The sequence below is a fragment of the Aedes aegypti genome, chromosome 1 (genome assembly GCF_002204515.2).
Source record: "Aedes aegypti strain LVP_AGWG chromosome 1, AaegL5.0 Primary Assembly, whole genome shotgun sequence".
In the NCBI taxonomy this organism is placed as follows: domain Eukaryota; kingdom Metazoa; phylum Arthropoda; class Insecta; order Diptera; family Culicidae; genus Aedes; species Aedes aegypti.
In genome coordinates, this window is record NC_035107.1 from 149,838,526 (window position 1) to 149,855,505 (window position 16,980).

The window sequence follows — 16,980 nt, forward strand, 5'->3', positions numbered from 1 at the left end:
CAAAGAATCTAGGAGTATCATGGGTAACGATTTTTGGGGTTTCTATGAATATTCTGGGAAACTTCGAGACAAACAATTGGAAAGGGCTTATCTTCTAAAAGTAAACAAAATGAAAAACGCAATCTTGTTTTGTCAAAAAATAAATAGAATTTATATTATGAAACTAGTGGTCCCGGCAAACTTCGTTTTGTCATCAAGTTGGCTGTTATAAAACTTCATGTAACTCCCCATACAAAATTACACATTTGTTTTCTCCTGATTTCTCGATTATTAAGGAAACTTTCCCGAGCTTTTTTCTCTTACAAACACGTCGCATCCCTTGTCGAATGCATCAGTGAACAACTTACGTCAATCCGTTCTTAAGCCATTTCGTGACATACAAACACCACTTCATTTTTATGTATATAGTTTAAGCATTGTTTGTTGTTTTATCATCCAGAAAGTTGGCGAACAAATTTATTTAAAACAAACAGTATTCATTTCTATCATTTAAAACAAAAATAGTATAAAAAACGAGTTCATGATTCATGCGGTCGATTATATATGTGATTTATTTAATCCTAGTCATCCACGAACATAATATATGTGCTAGGCGAGTTTGTCGTCAAGAAATTATATAGAGATATTGGTTCAATTGAACTGCTATTGAAATTGATCGTTTTTTTTCATGCAGTTGTATCAAATTGTGTTTTGTTTATAAGTTGTGAAGTACAAACAGGCTGACACAGGTATTATTAAATAGTACTGTAAAAACTACAGAAGTCTACAGGAACCCGACAGAAAATTTGTTCGCCGTTGAAATGTGGCCTTTTTTGAGAAATTTTATTCAACTTTCATGTATATTTTTGAATGACTATTGTATGTGTCAGTAAGAATATGCTCTTATACACTAAAATCAGCAAAAAAACGATTTGTTTACATTTTGGACATGAGGCCTTTTCAATTGTTCGTCTTGAATTGGAACATTTTCCTTAGATTTTTCTTGTCAAATCGTTTGTTGGGTTGGGGATTCTTAAGGATCGCAGTAGGCAGTGCGCGCGAAAGGATGTGTTGAAAATTTATCTATCACGTTTTATCGTCTCCGCAAATTCTTAGATTTGGCTGGTTCTGATGGGTAGTGCTCCGTAAAGCCCAAGTAGAAGGTGAGCATGCTTCTAAATTGGAACTTGGATTGTCTGGAGCACGGGTCTTGAGAGCCGGACAGCGGATCGGATTGGGGACTTGATCGAAAGGTACTCGCTGGTGGTGAAATCGATCAGGTTTTCAGTTTGAACCGCTCTTGAGAGTTTGAGTTTTGGCTTCGTTTCATTTTCACCAGAAAAATAGTATTTAGCATCGTCGCGTTGCCGGAGTTTTTTTTTTGTCGTTTTAGTTTACACGCGTTCTGAATGCAATCGAGTTCAGGTTTTCGCGTCGCCGGAATAATATTTAGCGTTTGTGAAATTAGCATGCTGATTAAAGTAAAGCAGCTACAGTTGCTCTATCAAGGATGGATGATCAATTTGATGAGCTCGTTTCATGCTTTTATTTTATTCATGAAATTTTAATCATTAAAATTTATCATGACAACGGTGTGAATGTTACTTAAATGAATTTATTTAACAACATATGAACACTGTAAGTGTTGACATATACTCTTGTACATAAACATTAAACACCCCATACCTTTCCTTTCACCTGATTTTTATTATTATGAAAGAAAACCTTTGAATGGTTCGACGCTAAAAGTGTCCACATCCCCACTAACAAATCTCCTTCCCATGACAACCATGGAGATGTAGAGGTGATCCGGTCTCTAGAAATAATAGATGTCACACTAATTTTCCTTCCCTTCCTCGATGACCATAAGGACGTGGCCGGCGCCATTATTGACTTTTTAATGTTTGGAGTTCTCGAAAATGTACATTGAAGATGGAAAGCTACTCCCAAGCTACATCTCTTGGTTCCTTGTGCAACTTCGATTATTCTGGCCAATCACGGAGTAGCAACCACGGATTGTACGATCGTCAATTCTTATGCTTATGCTTAAATCGTATGTTGGGGAATCTTAATATCAGTACTGATGGAAAAATGTCCCAATTTTCTTCGGAAATAGTTGTTTTCCCTCAAAAGTACATATTATCCCGGATTCCATTACATGTAGGTTAAGTTACAGTCTGTGCAGCTAAATGGCTGAAGACGGTGTCCGTGTCTTTTTTATAAAAATCGACTTTCGGAGAGCTCACGTTATTGAACAGAAAATAACTTCCTAACTGATGTAGACAATCAGTGAAAAACGGAAGTACCTAAATCTATTTGGAAACGGCAGCAAAGCGAGGGGCTTTCAAGACTTCTTTATTATCTGAAATTGTGACTTAGAATCTAAGTTGGATCAACTCACAAATATATGTCTTTTGTTGTTTGACTTCCTTTTCTTCTTTCTTTATGTCTCAACTAAGACAGAGCCTTTTTTCAGCTTAGTGCTCTTTTGATCACTTCAACAGATAATAATTAAGAGCTTTCCTTGTCGATTGACAATGTTTGCATGTTTATATCGTGCAGGTACGAAGATTCTCTAGGCCCTGGGAACGTTGGGATTCAAAACCACGGGCCCTCAGCTTTGTCTTGCTAAATACTTGCCATACTTTTAAACCTTTTTCCTCTTCATGGCATTACGTCCTCCCTGGGATAGAGCCTGCTTCTCAGCTTATTAACTGAGAGCTTTCTTTGACAAAGTTGTCATTTTCGCATTGGGTTATCGTGTGGCAGGTACGATGATACTCTATGCCCAGGGAAGTCAAGGAAATTTCCATTACGAATCGAACCCAGACACCAGCAACATGGCTTTGGTTTGTAGCCACGGCCTTTAACCACTCGGCTAAGGAAGGCCCCCATTTTTAAACCTATTTTTATATTTATAGTAGATTAATTTTTCAGGAAGTAATGGAACGCATATAAAAAGGTTATGCAAACCATACAGCTGCTATGTATTTGTTCCAGGCCATTCAAGAACCAGAAATTTGGCAGTCCATCCTTAGCATATTGAGTGTTAATTAGAGCCAAACAGAGTCAATAGCATATATGGTACTAAGTTCAAATAAGATTTTAAGAATCTTTACGTGTTGGAAATTCCTCAACCTCTCAGGGCATAAGGGTGTGTAGCGCACTGATCCATGTGGGCTCAAATGCAGCAACTGTAGATCCAAATATGATATGCTTGTGCAGTTTTTGTTAGCCTCTCAGATGATAACAAAAAATGATTAATTTGAGAAGTGCATTGAATCAAAAACTGAGCAAGACGCCAACTGCATTCACAAAGCCGGGAGTTGGTTTCGAAAAAGATCCATCGATCGTACGAGAACCGGCTGCAGAACATTAATATCTCCGATGAAAGTGCCCAACATACATTCAGCAGTTGAAGAACTGGTCATCTGAGCGGGTGGCGACTGGCAGAAAACAACACAAGGACTTAATACTCATAAAAATATTCACAACTACACTTTCAGAAGCTCTGTTTGGCTCGGCCATTTCTGGACATAAGCATGGAGAAATAATTAAATTGCAATTATTATTGGAATTCATTGAAATTGTACATGTGTTCCGTGAAGGACCCAAGGGGGTCTTCTCTTGCCAAGGAGTAAAATACGAAGTTGCGTTGTGAGATGGATAAGATGAGGCAACGATAGCGATAGTATTTTCTGAATGTACAAAAGAAGACAGCATCAACAACAATTCCATCTGCAAGAAGGCTGCCGATAACCGAAGTCGCGAAACCGAGCCAATTGTGCGCAAGTTTCGTTTTGAGTATTTCCTTAGTGTATGTAGGGCTGATTTTTTTTTCTTTACTCGCTCTCTTACAAAGGTGGCGAGTATTTCCTTACTCTCTCGCTGTATGTTCCGTATAAGACAGCAGCAGAAACGTCTGTATGCATGGCTGATAGCGAGTAGGCGCTGTTTGCTCTTTCAAATACAACGCTGAAGAAGAAAAACAGTCGCATCGCGCTAGTATGAGATAAACGCAAGCTCACACACCAGCGCTTGGATGGATGGATGGACGGTCGGATGGCGTACTTCGAGACATTTGAACGACGTTGAAAAGAGACGGCAAGTGCTCCGGCAAGTTGTTTACTGGGCGGCAGGTAGGGCCTTAAATCAATCCCTCCTCCTTTTAGTGGGGTATTATGATAAACGAACGACGACGGTGGCGGCAAGAAAACCGGCAACAACGGCTTTGTCGACGTTCATGAAATTTTGTTATCATCAGAAGAAGTAAGTTTTTTTTCTTGCATTGCGATCTCTTAGATGCAAAATATGCATCTTCAGTGCCGTAGCGTGCGGTTGGCCAGGTTGGCACCCGCCAAGGGCGCCATCCTAAAGGGGGCGCCAAAATGCGTGAATCACTTTGTAAAATTGTTGAAGATGATATTGAATTAGGGTTTCTTATTAGTAACACTTCAAAACAGAATTAGTAGACATAATATAGAAAAATATTAAAAAAATCCTGAAAGGCTTCTTACAAAATATGCAATACGCGCATTTCAAAAGATATTGCTCATTCCTTGCATTATTTATTTTTTAGTATGAAGTTTAAATAACTACACATTAATTAAGTTTTTTAATGAGAAGAAACAAAAATTTCTATTATTCAGATTTGTATGTACGCTGGAATGTTGTGTTCATTCGATTTATTTATTAAAATCATAAGAAAAACTTTCCACCTACGTCTTTTTGAGAAGTTGACAGGCTAAATTGAAATTCTACTAAGCCTTAATAAAGGTTGCCACATAATGAATAAATTCGTAGAACACAACCTCACTGAATCCCAGGCTGGATCTTAAATAAAAAGTTCATAGAATACTGAGCATAAATCTAACACTATCTTGGACGGGATCCATAAAATTCTGGGCAGGATTTTAACATAAAATTGGACAAGATTCTCTCAAAATCAATTACAGAATTCTGAGTAGAGCTCTCGCTTTATCTTGATATGTCTTTCACATAATTCTAGGTGTGATTCTAACAGAACACTGTGTAATTTTTTGATAACTCTGACAATTTTAAAATTGCACCAAACCTAGATAAAAATTTCAACAACAGACATAATTTTAGAATCTGTAATACATTTTAATTATTCCAAAAAATGTTTTGCACTAGCTGAAATAAGTTTGATTTAAAAAAAAATAGTGGGATTTTTTTAAAGTAGAAAACATTGTTGTTATTTTGACTATTTATGACACTTTCGATGATTTTCATCAAAATTCTTGTAGTAATTGCACTAGAGTTTCAAAAATAATTTTCAATGGAATTTAAATAATATATTTTGATAAGCTTCGACCAGGGGGCGCTGAAATGGAGGTTCGCCAAGGGCGCTATGAGGCCACGCTACGGCTCTGTGCATCTTATCTAATAATTTTCTGGGTTGGGTAATCAAACAAGCATTTTTTGCATTCGTTTAGTTAGTCCTGGCAAAAGTGAAAAAACTAACTTACACAATACAGTTTTAATAAATGTTCTTAAGAACATTTCCGTTATTATTATTATTTACAAAAATAGGTCCTCAATCGATGGGGCCTTCCTTAGCCGAGTGGTTAGAGTCTGCTGCTACAAAGCAAAGCCATGTTGAAGGTGCCCTGGTCGGTCGCGGATCTCTTCGTAAAAAAATGTCCTCGACTTCCATTGGCATATAGTATCATTGTACCTGCCACACGATATACGAATGCGAAAATGGCAACTTTGGTAAAAACTGCTCTGCTGGAAACTGCTAATTGAACACTAAGCTGCGAGGCAGGCTTTGTTCCAGGGAGGACGTAATGCCATGAAGAAAAAGGTCCTCGATCAGCGACAATACTCGAAAGAACATATCGGAACAACGAAGCTTTATGTTTTATGATTATATGGTCGCAATTTTTGTCACTTTCAATCAAAATGTGTCGAATGGAAGACAATAAAAAATATATATATATAAATAAATAAATAAAATAATCATATAGATATGTTCAACTTTTTTTAATTCGTATATGCTACAAAACCAAGTTTTTGACGTACAGTGGGATTTCGTTTTTGGTATGCTCCATTTTTGGCACCTCCTGATATTGGAAACAAAACGGATCCGTTTTTGGCAACATTTTTGAAAAGCATTGAAATTTGTAAATTTATGTAAATATTATTGTGTCTGTTGCTTTGGTCACTTGAATAGTCAGTCAACTACACACCGACTACATTCCAAAGCTCGTCGAGATTCACCCAAATCCCATCAACTATCAAGGGCTCTCGTACGCCCTATTTACTTCGGGATGGTCATTGATCGTGCATCCGCAACGTTTCATGAGGCCATAAATCTCCACCAGTATATCAACTAGAGAACAATCTCTTTTCTAAGACATTCAAACTGAGTGACCAGCCCACTTGAGTCTGCCAGTAGGTTAAAATAATTTTTCTTCGGATTTTGAACAGCTTGTTTGAACAAAGCACAAGAAACGAACACAAGCGAAAGCAATGACAAAAATCTGACTCACATAGAGTTTCAATTTTAAATTTCGTCTCACATTTTAAGCTCACTGTTCTTATTATTATGGAATTACATACATTGTACAGGTAAGAATACACCTCAGTAATAGAAACAAATAAATACTACTGGTCCCGGCAAACTTCGTCTTGCCATCAAGTAGGCTGCTGAAAAACCCAATGAAACGCCCCGTACAAAAAGACAGTTTCGTTCACTAACGTTTTTTTCTACTTTCCCGTTCAATATCCTTTGCTTTTTATTTACACAAACACGTCGGAACACTTTGGGATCCTTGCTGTGGAAGAATTTTCAAAACCCGATAGTCCGTTCTCAAGCCATTTCGTGACATACAAACATTATTCCATTTTTATTACAGGTCGGACTCGATTATCCGGAGTATCGATTTTTTTTTCACTCCGGATAATCGAATCCTCCGGATAATCGAATCACTAAGAAAAAAATCAGTTCTCTTCGAGTAGTCGACCGTATAGGACGTGTTTCCAAAGCAGTGGTGAACTAATAAATCAAACAGAGGCGTTTCATACCTACGGTGTTTAAGAGTGCTTTGCACTGCAGTTGTTGATCTATACAAAGAGATAACAAAAGACACGAACAATGGCTAACAACAATTATCGCGAAAACACAATGCATATGTACTTCGGTCGTGAGCAATCCAATCCGAAAGATAAGGAAGTGTTCAATTTTTTCCGTAAAAATGGTATCACAAGTGACATGCTTTTGTCGATGTACCGAGAAGGCAAAGAATTCTCTGTCTTTGCCAAATTCCGTGACGAAAAGGATCTGATGGCAACAGTAATGAGACTACCAGCTACAGTCGATTTCGAATATGACAATGGTAATAAGGCGTCCATTGCGGTTTCGGTTGCCGGGAAGCAGTTCCGGTACGTTAGAATTTTCGGCCTCCCACCAGAGGTTGAAGATAGGGACATTGCCAAAGAGTTCCAGAAATACGGTGTAATCCATCACATGGTTCGCGAGAAGTATGGCGCCGAAATAGGATACCCTATCTGGTCAGGAGTCCGTGGCGTACACATGGAGATTCTTCGTGATATTCCGGCTAGTATGCATGTTGGTCACATGCAGGCTAGAATTTATTACGATTTACAAGCGAAATGTTTCATCTGTGGATCCACGGATCATATGAAAGCGGGTTGCCCGAAAAGGTCTACTACGGTGAATGACCGCTTAAGAAAGGCTGCTGCTGTTGATGTGCGAGTTGGTGCTGGTGCTGCTGGGGTGAGTGGAGGTGATGGGGTTGTTGTTGCTGCTGCTGTAGGTTGTGATGGTGCAACTGGTGTTTCTGGTGGTGCTGATTGTGCTGATACTGGGGATTCTGCTGTGGTCAACAGCTACAAGGACACTCTCTTGGGAATCAAACCAAGAGACATTGGACTGGTTGGAGTTAAGTCGGCCGAAAGTACCATGGTGGTGTTAACTAAGAAGAGCTTCACGGTGGCCAAACCGAACGAAGCTATCTTAGATGATGCTCAACAGGACAAGCTTCATGAAGAAGGTAAACAAGTATCGGAGTCCGAAAAAAATGATCCCGAGTTCACAACAGTCGTCAATCGCAAGCGGGGGCGTACTGGTAAAGGCGAAGGACAAAAGGATACAGACTCTGATCTATCTAGCACGGAAACAGATCATAATAATAGTGACCAGGCACTACAAGTACCTGCGACACCGGTCTTAAGTGAACTACAGGGTGTCAAGACAAGATCAAAAAATAAGCAATTGAAAACCATTCAAGGTGACCTTTGAAGTTACAGCGAATCTTAAACCAGAATGAACTACATTTTAACCATTAGTACAGTAAATTTGAATAGTTCCAATTCAGATTTGAACAAAAATTTGTTAAGGGATTTTGTAAGAGATTATAGTCTTGATATAGTTTTCCTCCAAGAGGTTATATTCGAAAATTTCAATTTCATACATTAGCATCAAGCAATTGTTAATAGGCCATCCAAAGCGTTAGGTACAGCCATACACGGAGAAATATTTTTACCTAATTTTTGAGTTTACTTTACCCAAAATTAGGTATATCGATTATAGTTTCAACCCAAAATCTCTCGGTTTTCTCTTTCTCCCACACGAATGTTGTCAAAAATAGAGAGAGCTGCATCTACCCAATGGGGGTACTTTGGCCCAATAAGCCAAATTTGGGTAAATGCAACTTTTCTTATGTTTGGGTCAAAAGAACTCAATTTTGCGTTAAATCAACCCAAAATTGAGTATATTTTTCTAATGGAATTAGAGCCAAACTACCTAGTGGGGACCTTGGAAATTTAGCCAAAATTGAGTTATTGGGCTCAACTACGGAATTGCGTTGATACAACCCAAAATTGAGTTGAATTCCGTCTCCGTGTACTGATACGGAATGGGTTGGAGTATAAAGACGTTCTTTATCATCCAAATGGCAGAATATTATCCTTAACGGTAGCAAACATGAATTTGGTCAATATCTACGCGTTTTCAGGAACTAATAAGAAAAAAGAGCGCGATATTATGTTTCAAACAGATCTTGCTGTGCACTTGGGTAAGTACTCTGCTATGTCAACAGTCCTGGGTGGCGACTTCAATTGTATATTGGAGCCAGGTGATACAAAAAATTCTTGTAAAAATTATTCCACTAGTCTCAAAAGCGTGATTGATTCTCTCAAGTTAAAAGATATTCTACTGCAGAAGAAAACTAATGAATTTACGTTCCTTCGTGGTGATTCGGCCTCTAGAATTGACCGTTTCTATGCTAATTCAACAGTAGTTCAGAACATTACTGAAACACGAACCGTAACCGTTGCCTTTTCTGATCACAGAGCAGTTCTTTTCAAAGCAAAAGTTCAAAAAAATGATTTAGCTATTCGTGGTAAAGGATATTGGAAGATAAATCCACAGTTGATAGAAAATGATACAATCAACTCTAGATTTATCGATGAGTATGATAATTTGAAAAACAGACATATTTATTCCACAGATCGAAGTTCTTGGTGGAATTTTGCCTTCAAAAGAAAGTGTAGAAGTTTTTTTAAGAATGAGAGCTGGAACCTTTATAAGAGTATTTATCAGAGCAAACAAAGTTTGAATGATAAACTGCAGAAAATAACTGATAGGCTTATATTGGGAGAAGATGTTAATGATGAGTTACAAATAACGAAATCAAAAATTATGGAAATCGAAATGGATCGTATGAAGCACTTCGTTTTCAAGTTAGGTCCTCAGACGTTATCCTCGGAAGAAAAAATAAGTATTTATCAAGTTGCTGCCCAGCTAAAACGAACTTGTTCCTATATTCGTTTGAAAAATAACGGAACAGTGGTAGCAGATCCTGCTCAATTAGGGAATATTATTTTCGACCATTTCTCGAAATTATTCGATAAAGATTCAACAGAAGATTCAAACGACGTAGACGCTTTGTGCAATGTGAATGCTGCTTTAGATCTGAACGATCAGAACATGCTTATTGCACCTATTTCAGTTGATGAAATACATTCTACTTTAAAAATGTGTTCATCTAAAAAGTCGCCAGGCCCTGATGGCCTGACTTATGAGTTTTATTTAAAACATTTTGACACTGTTAAAGATGAGTTATTTAACATTTTTAATGCATATTTAGTTGATTTAGTTACACCTCCAAAAGAATTTACTTCAGGAATAATCACTTTGATACCTAAAAAAGGGGATTCTTTTGATTTGGATAACCTTAGGCCCATAAGTTTGCTCAACACTGACTATAAATTGTTTTGTAAAATACTAGCTAACAGAGTTACAACCGTTTTGCAAAAAATAGTTGGTCCTGGTCAGGTGGCGTGCATGGAAAATAAGTCTTGTATCAATAACATTCAAAATATTCGTCGTTTGATTACAAGATCCCTTGAAAATAAGAGAGTTAAGGGTTTTCTGGTAAGCCTTGACCTACAAAAGGCTTTTGATAGTGTCAGTCACGAATTTCTTTGGAAAGTCCTGTTCAAATACGGTTTTCCAGAAAAAATTGTTACTTGCTTAAAGCAATTATACGCGTCAGTATCGTCATGTGTCTTATTCAACGGATTTTTAACGAAACAGTTTCCAATCAAATCATCTGTAAGGCAAGGGTGCCCTTTGAGCATGGTACTGTTTGTATTGCTGTTTGCATTTGAGGTGCAAATCTCGATCAAACGAGCTTCAAATGCGGTAAGACAAAACAATCAAAGGACACCTAGCAACGATTGCTCATATCACCGCCAACCTAGCAAAGAAAAGCTATCTCTGACATCGGGTTGCTTGTGGAAAATCTTACCGCGTTTGGTGTTCCCGCATTTGATATTTGCGTTTCAAACGCACACAGCAATAATTTATATCGAGCCTCTGATACGAAAATTGCAAGCAGTATCAACGGCATTCTTATATATGATAGGTTTTTAGTTGTTACTGCTTATGCCGACGATCTTACCCTCTTCGTCAAGAGTGAAGAAGAGTTTGATTTGATGCTTCAAATTATTCATTCTTATGGCATGGATTCAAAAATAAAATTAAACTTAGACAAATCTTCTTTTGTTAGAATTAATTCATGCAAAGGAGGACCATTCCTTATTAAGGAAGTAGCTCATCAAAAAATTTTAGGGGTACATGTGTCGAACAAATGGACTGAGATGGCCAATTTGACATACAATGATATCATAAAAAACATCCAATTTCAATTGAAAAACAGTAAATTTCGTAATATGAGTTTATATGAAAAAGGACTTTATTTAAATACTTTCGTACTTTCAAAGCTTTGGTACGTCGCACAGGTGATTCCTCCAAGTAATCTCCACATAGGAAAAATCAAATCGGTGGTTGGACAATTTTTGTGGGGTAATAATATTTTTAAAGTGGATCGTAATCAATTATACTTAAGATGCGAAGACGGTGGTATCGGCCTTGTCGATGTTGAGAGCAAATGTAAAGCTTTATTTATAAGAAACATTCTCTACGATACGTTTGGAAACGCAAATCGTGATGAAGAATATTTGTTAACGTTAGACGGTTTGAGTAAATTATCGAGAAATGGAAAAGAGTGGGTAACCGAAGCTAAATATTTGAAGGATAACTTTGATCTTACAACAGTTAAACTATTGTATTGGTACTTCATCGATAAAAGAAACACAGTGCCGAAAATAGAGCAAACCTTTCCTCTTGTACAGTGGGAAAATGTTTGGGAGAATATCAATTCAAATTTCTTGCCTATGGAGGATAAATCACAGCTTTACTTGTTTGTAAATGATCTAATTCCAAATAGGGAAAAACTGTTTAGATACGGTATTGGCCGGCTCCAAAATTCAAACTGCGAGATCTGCTCATTACCTGATGACAATAAGCACCGTATCATGGGATGTACTTCGGGTGCACAGCAAGTATGGGAGTTTACGAATATTATTTTAGCAAAGCATTTAAAACTAAAATTTGTCAACGCGGAGAATATTCTGTCTTGGAAAATAAACCCAAAAAATGAAAGACAAAAAACAGCTTTATTCCTTGTCAGTAGGGCGATCTCTTTTAACCTAAATAAAGAAGGTAGTTTGTACAACTTCAAAAAACAAATAAGAGAAATGCGATGGAATCATAAAACGGCATTCAAAAAACACTTTGGAAAGTATTGTAATTTTCTGTAGATGTAAGCGGTTAGTTTTTAGAAGAAAACTGTAAGAATGTATGGAAGTATGAAGTAAAAAAAAAAAAAAAAAAAACACTAAGCTGCGAGGCAGGCTTTGTCCCAGGGAGGACGTAATGCCATGAAGAAGAAGGTCCTCGATCAGCGACAATACTCGAAAGAACATATCGGAACAACGAAGCTTTATGTTTTATGATTATATGTGTCGAATGGAAGACAATAAAAAATATATATAAATAAATAAATAAAATAATCATATAGATATGTTCAACTTTTTTTAATTCGTATATGCTACAAAACCAAGTTTTTGACGTACAGTGGGATTTCGTTTTTGGTATGCTCCATTTTTGGCACCTCCTGATATTGGAAACAAAACGGATCCGTTTTTGGCAACATTTTTGAAAAGCATTGAAATTTGTAAATTTATGTAAATATTATTGTGTCTGTTGCTTTGGTCACTTGAATAGTCAGTCAACTACACACCGACTACATTCCAAAGCTCGTCGAGATTCACCCAAATCCCATCAACTATCAAGGGCTCTCGTACGCCCTATTTAATTCGGGATGGTCATTGATCGTGCATCCGCAACGTTTCATGAGGCCACAAATCTCCACCAGTATATCTTCTTCTTCTCCTGGCGTTACGTCCCCACTGGGACAGAGCCTGCTTCTCAGCTTAGTGTTCTTATGAGCACTTCCACAGTTATTAACTGAGAGCTTACTATGCCAATGACCATTTTTGCATGCGTATATCGTGTGGCAGGTACGAAGATACTCTATGCCCTGGGAAGTTGAGAAAATTTCCAACCCGAAAAGATCCTCGACCGGTGGGATTCGAACCCACGACCCTCAGCTTGGTCTTGCTGAAAAGCTGCGCGTTTACCGCTACGGCTATCTGGGCCCCCTCCACCAGTATATCAACTAGAGAACAATCTCTTTTCTAAGACATTCATACTGAGTGACCAGCCCACTTGAGTCTGCCAGTAGGTTAAAATAATTTTTCTTCGGATTTTGAACAGCTTGTTTGAACAAAGCACAAGAAACGAACACAAGCGAAAGCAATGAAAAAAATCTGACTCACATAGAGTTTCAATTTTAAATTTCGTCTCACATTTTAAGCTCACTGTTCTTATTATTGTGGAATTACATACATTGTACAGGTAAGAATACACCTCAGTAATAGAAACAAATAAATACTACTGGTCCCGGCAAACTTCGTCTTGCCATCAAGTAGGCTGCTGAAAAACCCAATGAAACGCCCCGTACAAAAAGACAGTTCCGTTCACTAACGTTTTTTTCTACTTTCCCGTTCAATATCCTTTGCTTTTTATTTACACAAACACGTCGGAACACTTTGGGATCCTTGCTGTGGAAGAATTTTCAAAACCCGATAGTCCGTTCTCAAGCCATTTCGTGACATACAAACATAATTCCATTTTTATTACAGGTCGGACTCGATTATCCGGAGTATCGATTTTTTTTCACTCCGGATAATCGAATCACTAAGAAAAAAATGAAATCTTCGAAAAAAGAACTTAAATATTATGTTTTTTCGTTGTTTTATTTAGATGATGGGGTGGCATAGCCAAAAATTATATCTAGGAACAGTAGAGGTCTTTACAAGAAAACAAAAAAATTTTTTTTTTGATCAGCATACACAAAAAACACTTTTTTAAACCCCCCTTTTCTTAATACGTTCAAAACTGCAAAACCATTCATATTATAGATTGCAATACCAAATTATCTCAGATTTATGCATAACAATTGAAAAACAAGAACATCAAAATACAAATTCCGGATAAACGAGTCTAAAATTCCGGATAATCGAATCCCGGATAATCGAGTCCGACCTGTACTAGAAACCCACATTATCTCGTTGAAAAATCGCAAGATGCCTTAGCAATCTAATAATCACCATATTTGGGACACAATAGTCAACAACCAATTACAGTAATGTCCCGATTTTGTCAGCCCCATACTGCATTTAGGGTTGACAATATCGGGAACGAGCTTAAATAGGGAAAACAAATTTTCGACTGGTTTCAAGTTTTATTTTAACTTAAGAACTTAGTTTTATGTTTTTGTGTATAGAAACATTATTTGTTTACTTCTATTTTCTATGTACCGTAATCCAAGGTAACATTGGTAAGTTTCTTGGATAATTTTTAAGAATTTCAAATTTCAAAATTTCGGTCTTTAGATGATTGTTTATACAATCCATTGGCCAAGATCATAATTGACTTTGTGCATTCAATATTGCCAGTATAGACGTGTTTAGTGTAATTAAAATAAATATACATTTTAGGCTGTCAGAATCGGGCGTAGATAAAATCGGGGGTAGACAAAATTGGGGGCTGACAAAAAATCGGGTCATTATTGTATACATTCTGAAGGTCCCACAAGAAACACCCACTAAGAATTTTCCGACAACCTCAAGAATACGTTGAAATTTCTGATAAGTCCCCTAAAAACCAAGGATTTCTTGGGAATTCTCCAGGGTTCAGTTAGGAAACTCATTATACCTAGCTCGTAAAGAACAAAATGATTATTTTAAGAGACCTTGTCCTTGATTAAAATAATTTTGTATAAAATGTTGGATCGTCTCTTAACAAATCTTTAACAAATAGGGAGCGTAGCTCTATATAGTTGACGCAGAAAGATCAATATACAAACAAGTTAAAACACTCTCAATCGTATATATTGCAGGCTTCAATGATATTATTGAGAATCAGTAAGATGTAGGTTGGACGCATTTGTTATGGTGGTGGTAATAAACGGCACATTGAGATTCTTAAAAAAATGAACACGATATATAGTGTACATGATGATAAGGAGGACAATTGAACCGGGACATCGACGAAAAACAAAAAAAAATAGAAAAATGCGTATGGAAACTTGATCTGATGTAATTTTGAACTCGCAGTAATTAAGGTTTCCTAATGTGGTCAACACAAAAATTATATGGTTCCCAGTCAGATACAATCAGATTGATTATGGTTTAGTTGAAGGATGCAAATAAAAGTTAACCAAATAGTAAAAGATGTTTTAATTTGGAAAAAAAAATGTCAAAACATAAAAACTCCTTTTTCTTCTCCGTAATAATCGACAAATCTGTAAAAATGAAAACACAGCTTTTTATTTCGCAAGTAAAATATCTGTATGTTTTTATTCTATTCAATTTGTCATTTATAACGGAAAGACTTTTTTATTTCTGATAATTTATCCATTTTATTAGGGCCTTAACGTTGTAGCTTTAGATCTGTTTCTGCACAAAATCCTGTGGTGGTAAAATGAACACCAATTGCCAATTCCTAAATTGTATAAAATTATGTAATTGACTATTTATTGATTTTATTAAGAAAATCTATATTTTAACTAACTCGTTATAAACTAACGTTTCCTTTTTGTTCATACATTACAGGTCGATGGTGTTCGAGGCGAGATTGGTCATCACCTCCAGATTCTCGAGTAGATGCAAATAGGCGGGTACTATATTCCTCAGTCTTCCTTGGTAGTCCTGGTAAGTGAAAATTGATTTTAAAATTAAACGTAGTATAGCGAACAATTTCATTTTTCGCAATTTTGTTAAATGAGGAATCAATTGGAGAAAATTGTTTTTAACTAAGACTAGTTTCGATTTTAGACAGATTTGATGTACTATAAAGATTTTTTTAATTTAAGTATTAAGATAATGGGGCTTAAAAATTTCAAATTTGGTTTTTAAAATGAAAATAGTTATGGTGACTTCAATGAAGGCCATTTTTTTATACAGTCAGTGACATAAGTTAGTAACCAAATGCAGTATTTCCATACAAAATGCCCAAGTTTGGGGTGCTGTATCTCAGCTTCTGGTAGTCCGAATTGACTTAAATTTGGATGACGGACTACAAATAACTTGAAATTTTGCCTGTAACGGAATTATTACACTACAGTCATCTATCTATATAAATAAAAATGGAGTGGTGTTTGTATGTCACGAAATGGCTTGAGAACGGATGAACGGATTGACGTATGTTTTTCACTGTCGCACTTGCCAAGGGATACGACGTGTTCGTGCGAGAAAAAAGTTCGGGATAGTCTCCGGAATAATCGGGAAATCGGGAGAAGACTAATGGGTCATTTTGTATGGGGGATTACATGACGTTTTACAACAGCCTACTTGATGGCAAGACGAAGTTTGCCGGGACCACTAGTTTTAAATAAAGTTTCAGAGGGTTGTCCAAAGACAAAAGTGAGTAACCGAGAGACTTTGTGATTTAATTCGAAAACGGTAAGTCGTGGAAAGCTGGTATATTCTGCAAATTTGTGTGCCTTCCGAAATTGTACAACTTTGTTGAACAGACCAACAACCCACAACTTACCATTTTAGAATTAAATTACATATAAGTCTCTTGGTTACTTACTTTTGTCTTTGAACAAAATTTATACAAACCAAAACTTTGACTGGGGCAGAGCTACTTGAGCACTTCCATGATTCACTTTGACATGGGAGGTTTTTCTCAGTCAAATTGTCTGAAACTTTGCAAAAAGAATCATTTCAATATGACGCATATTGTGTCCAAACATGAGCTCAGTAGCTTAAAAAAAACACTTCCGAAGTGAATCGAAAGTGCCAAGAATAGGATCCAGCTCCTATCACAATAAAAAAAAATGCTAGAAAAGATATCATGTTGATTCTAATTGCCCGAACGCACGTACGTTGAATGTATGGAGATGCATGACAAAAATCAAAACTGTAAAATCAAGTCATTTTGGCACCTTGGTATGCTCAGCTTAGCTTAGACTGACTACACATATTGATGGTTGCTATTCCGTGGTTGACCGAGATAAGTGAATATGCAATCGATTT

General features: G+C 36.8%; 1 protein-coding gene across 1 annotated transcript in view; it reads left to right on the forward strand.

The window, feature by feature from the left end:
• Positions 1–16,980, forward strand: part of LOC5575091 (homeobox protein homothorax) — a 395,064-nt gene that overhangs the window by 139,083 nt on the left and 239,001 nt on the right. Inside the window, exon 5 of the mRNA XM_021838571.1 lies at positions 15,553–15,651. Within this exon, the coding sequence (XP_021694263.1) occupies positions 15,553–15,651 (99 nt within the window). The remainder of the gene's footprint in view (positions 1–15,552; positions 15,652–16,980) is intronic.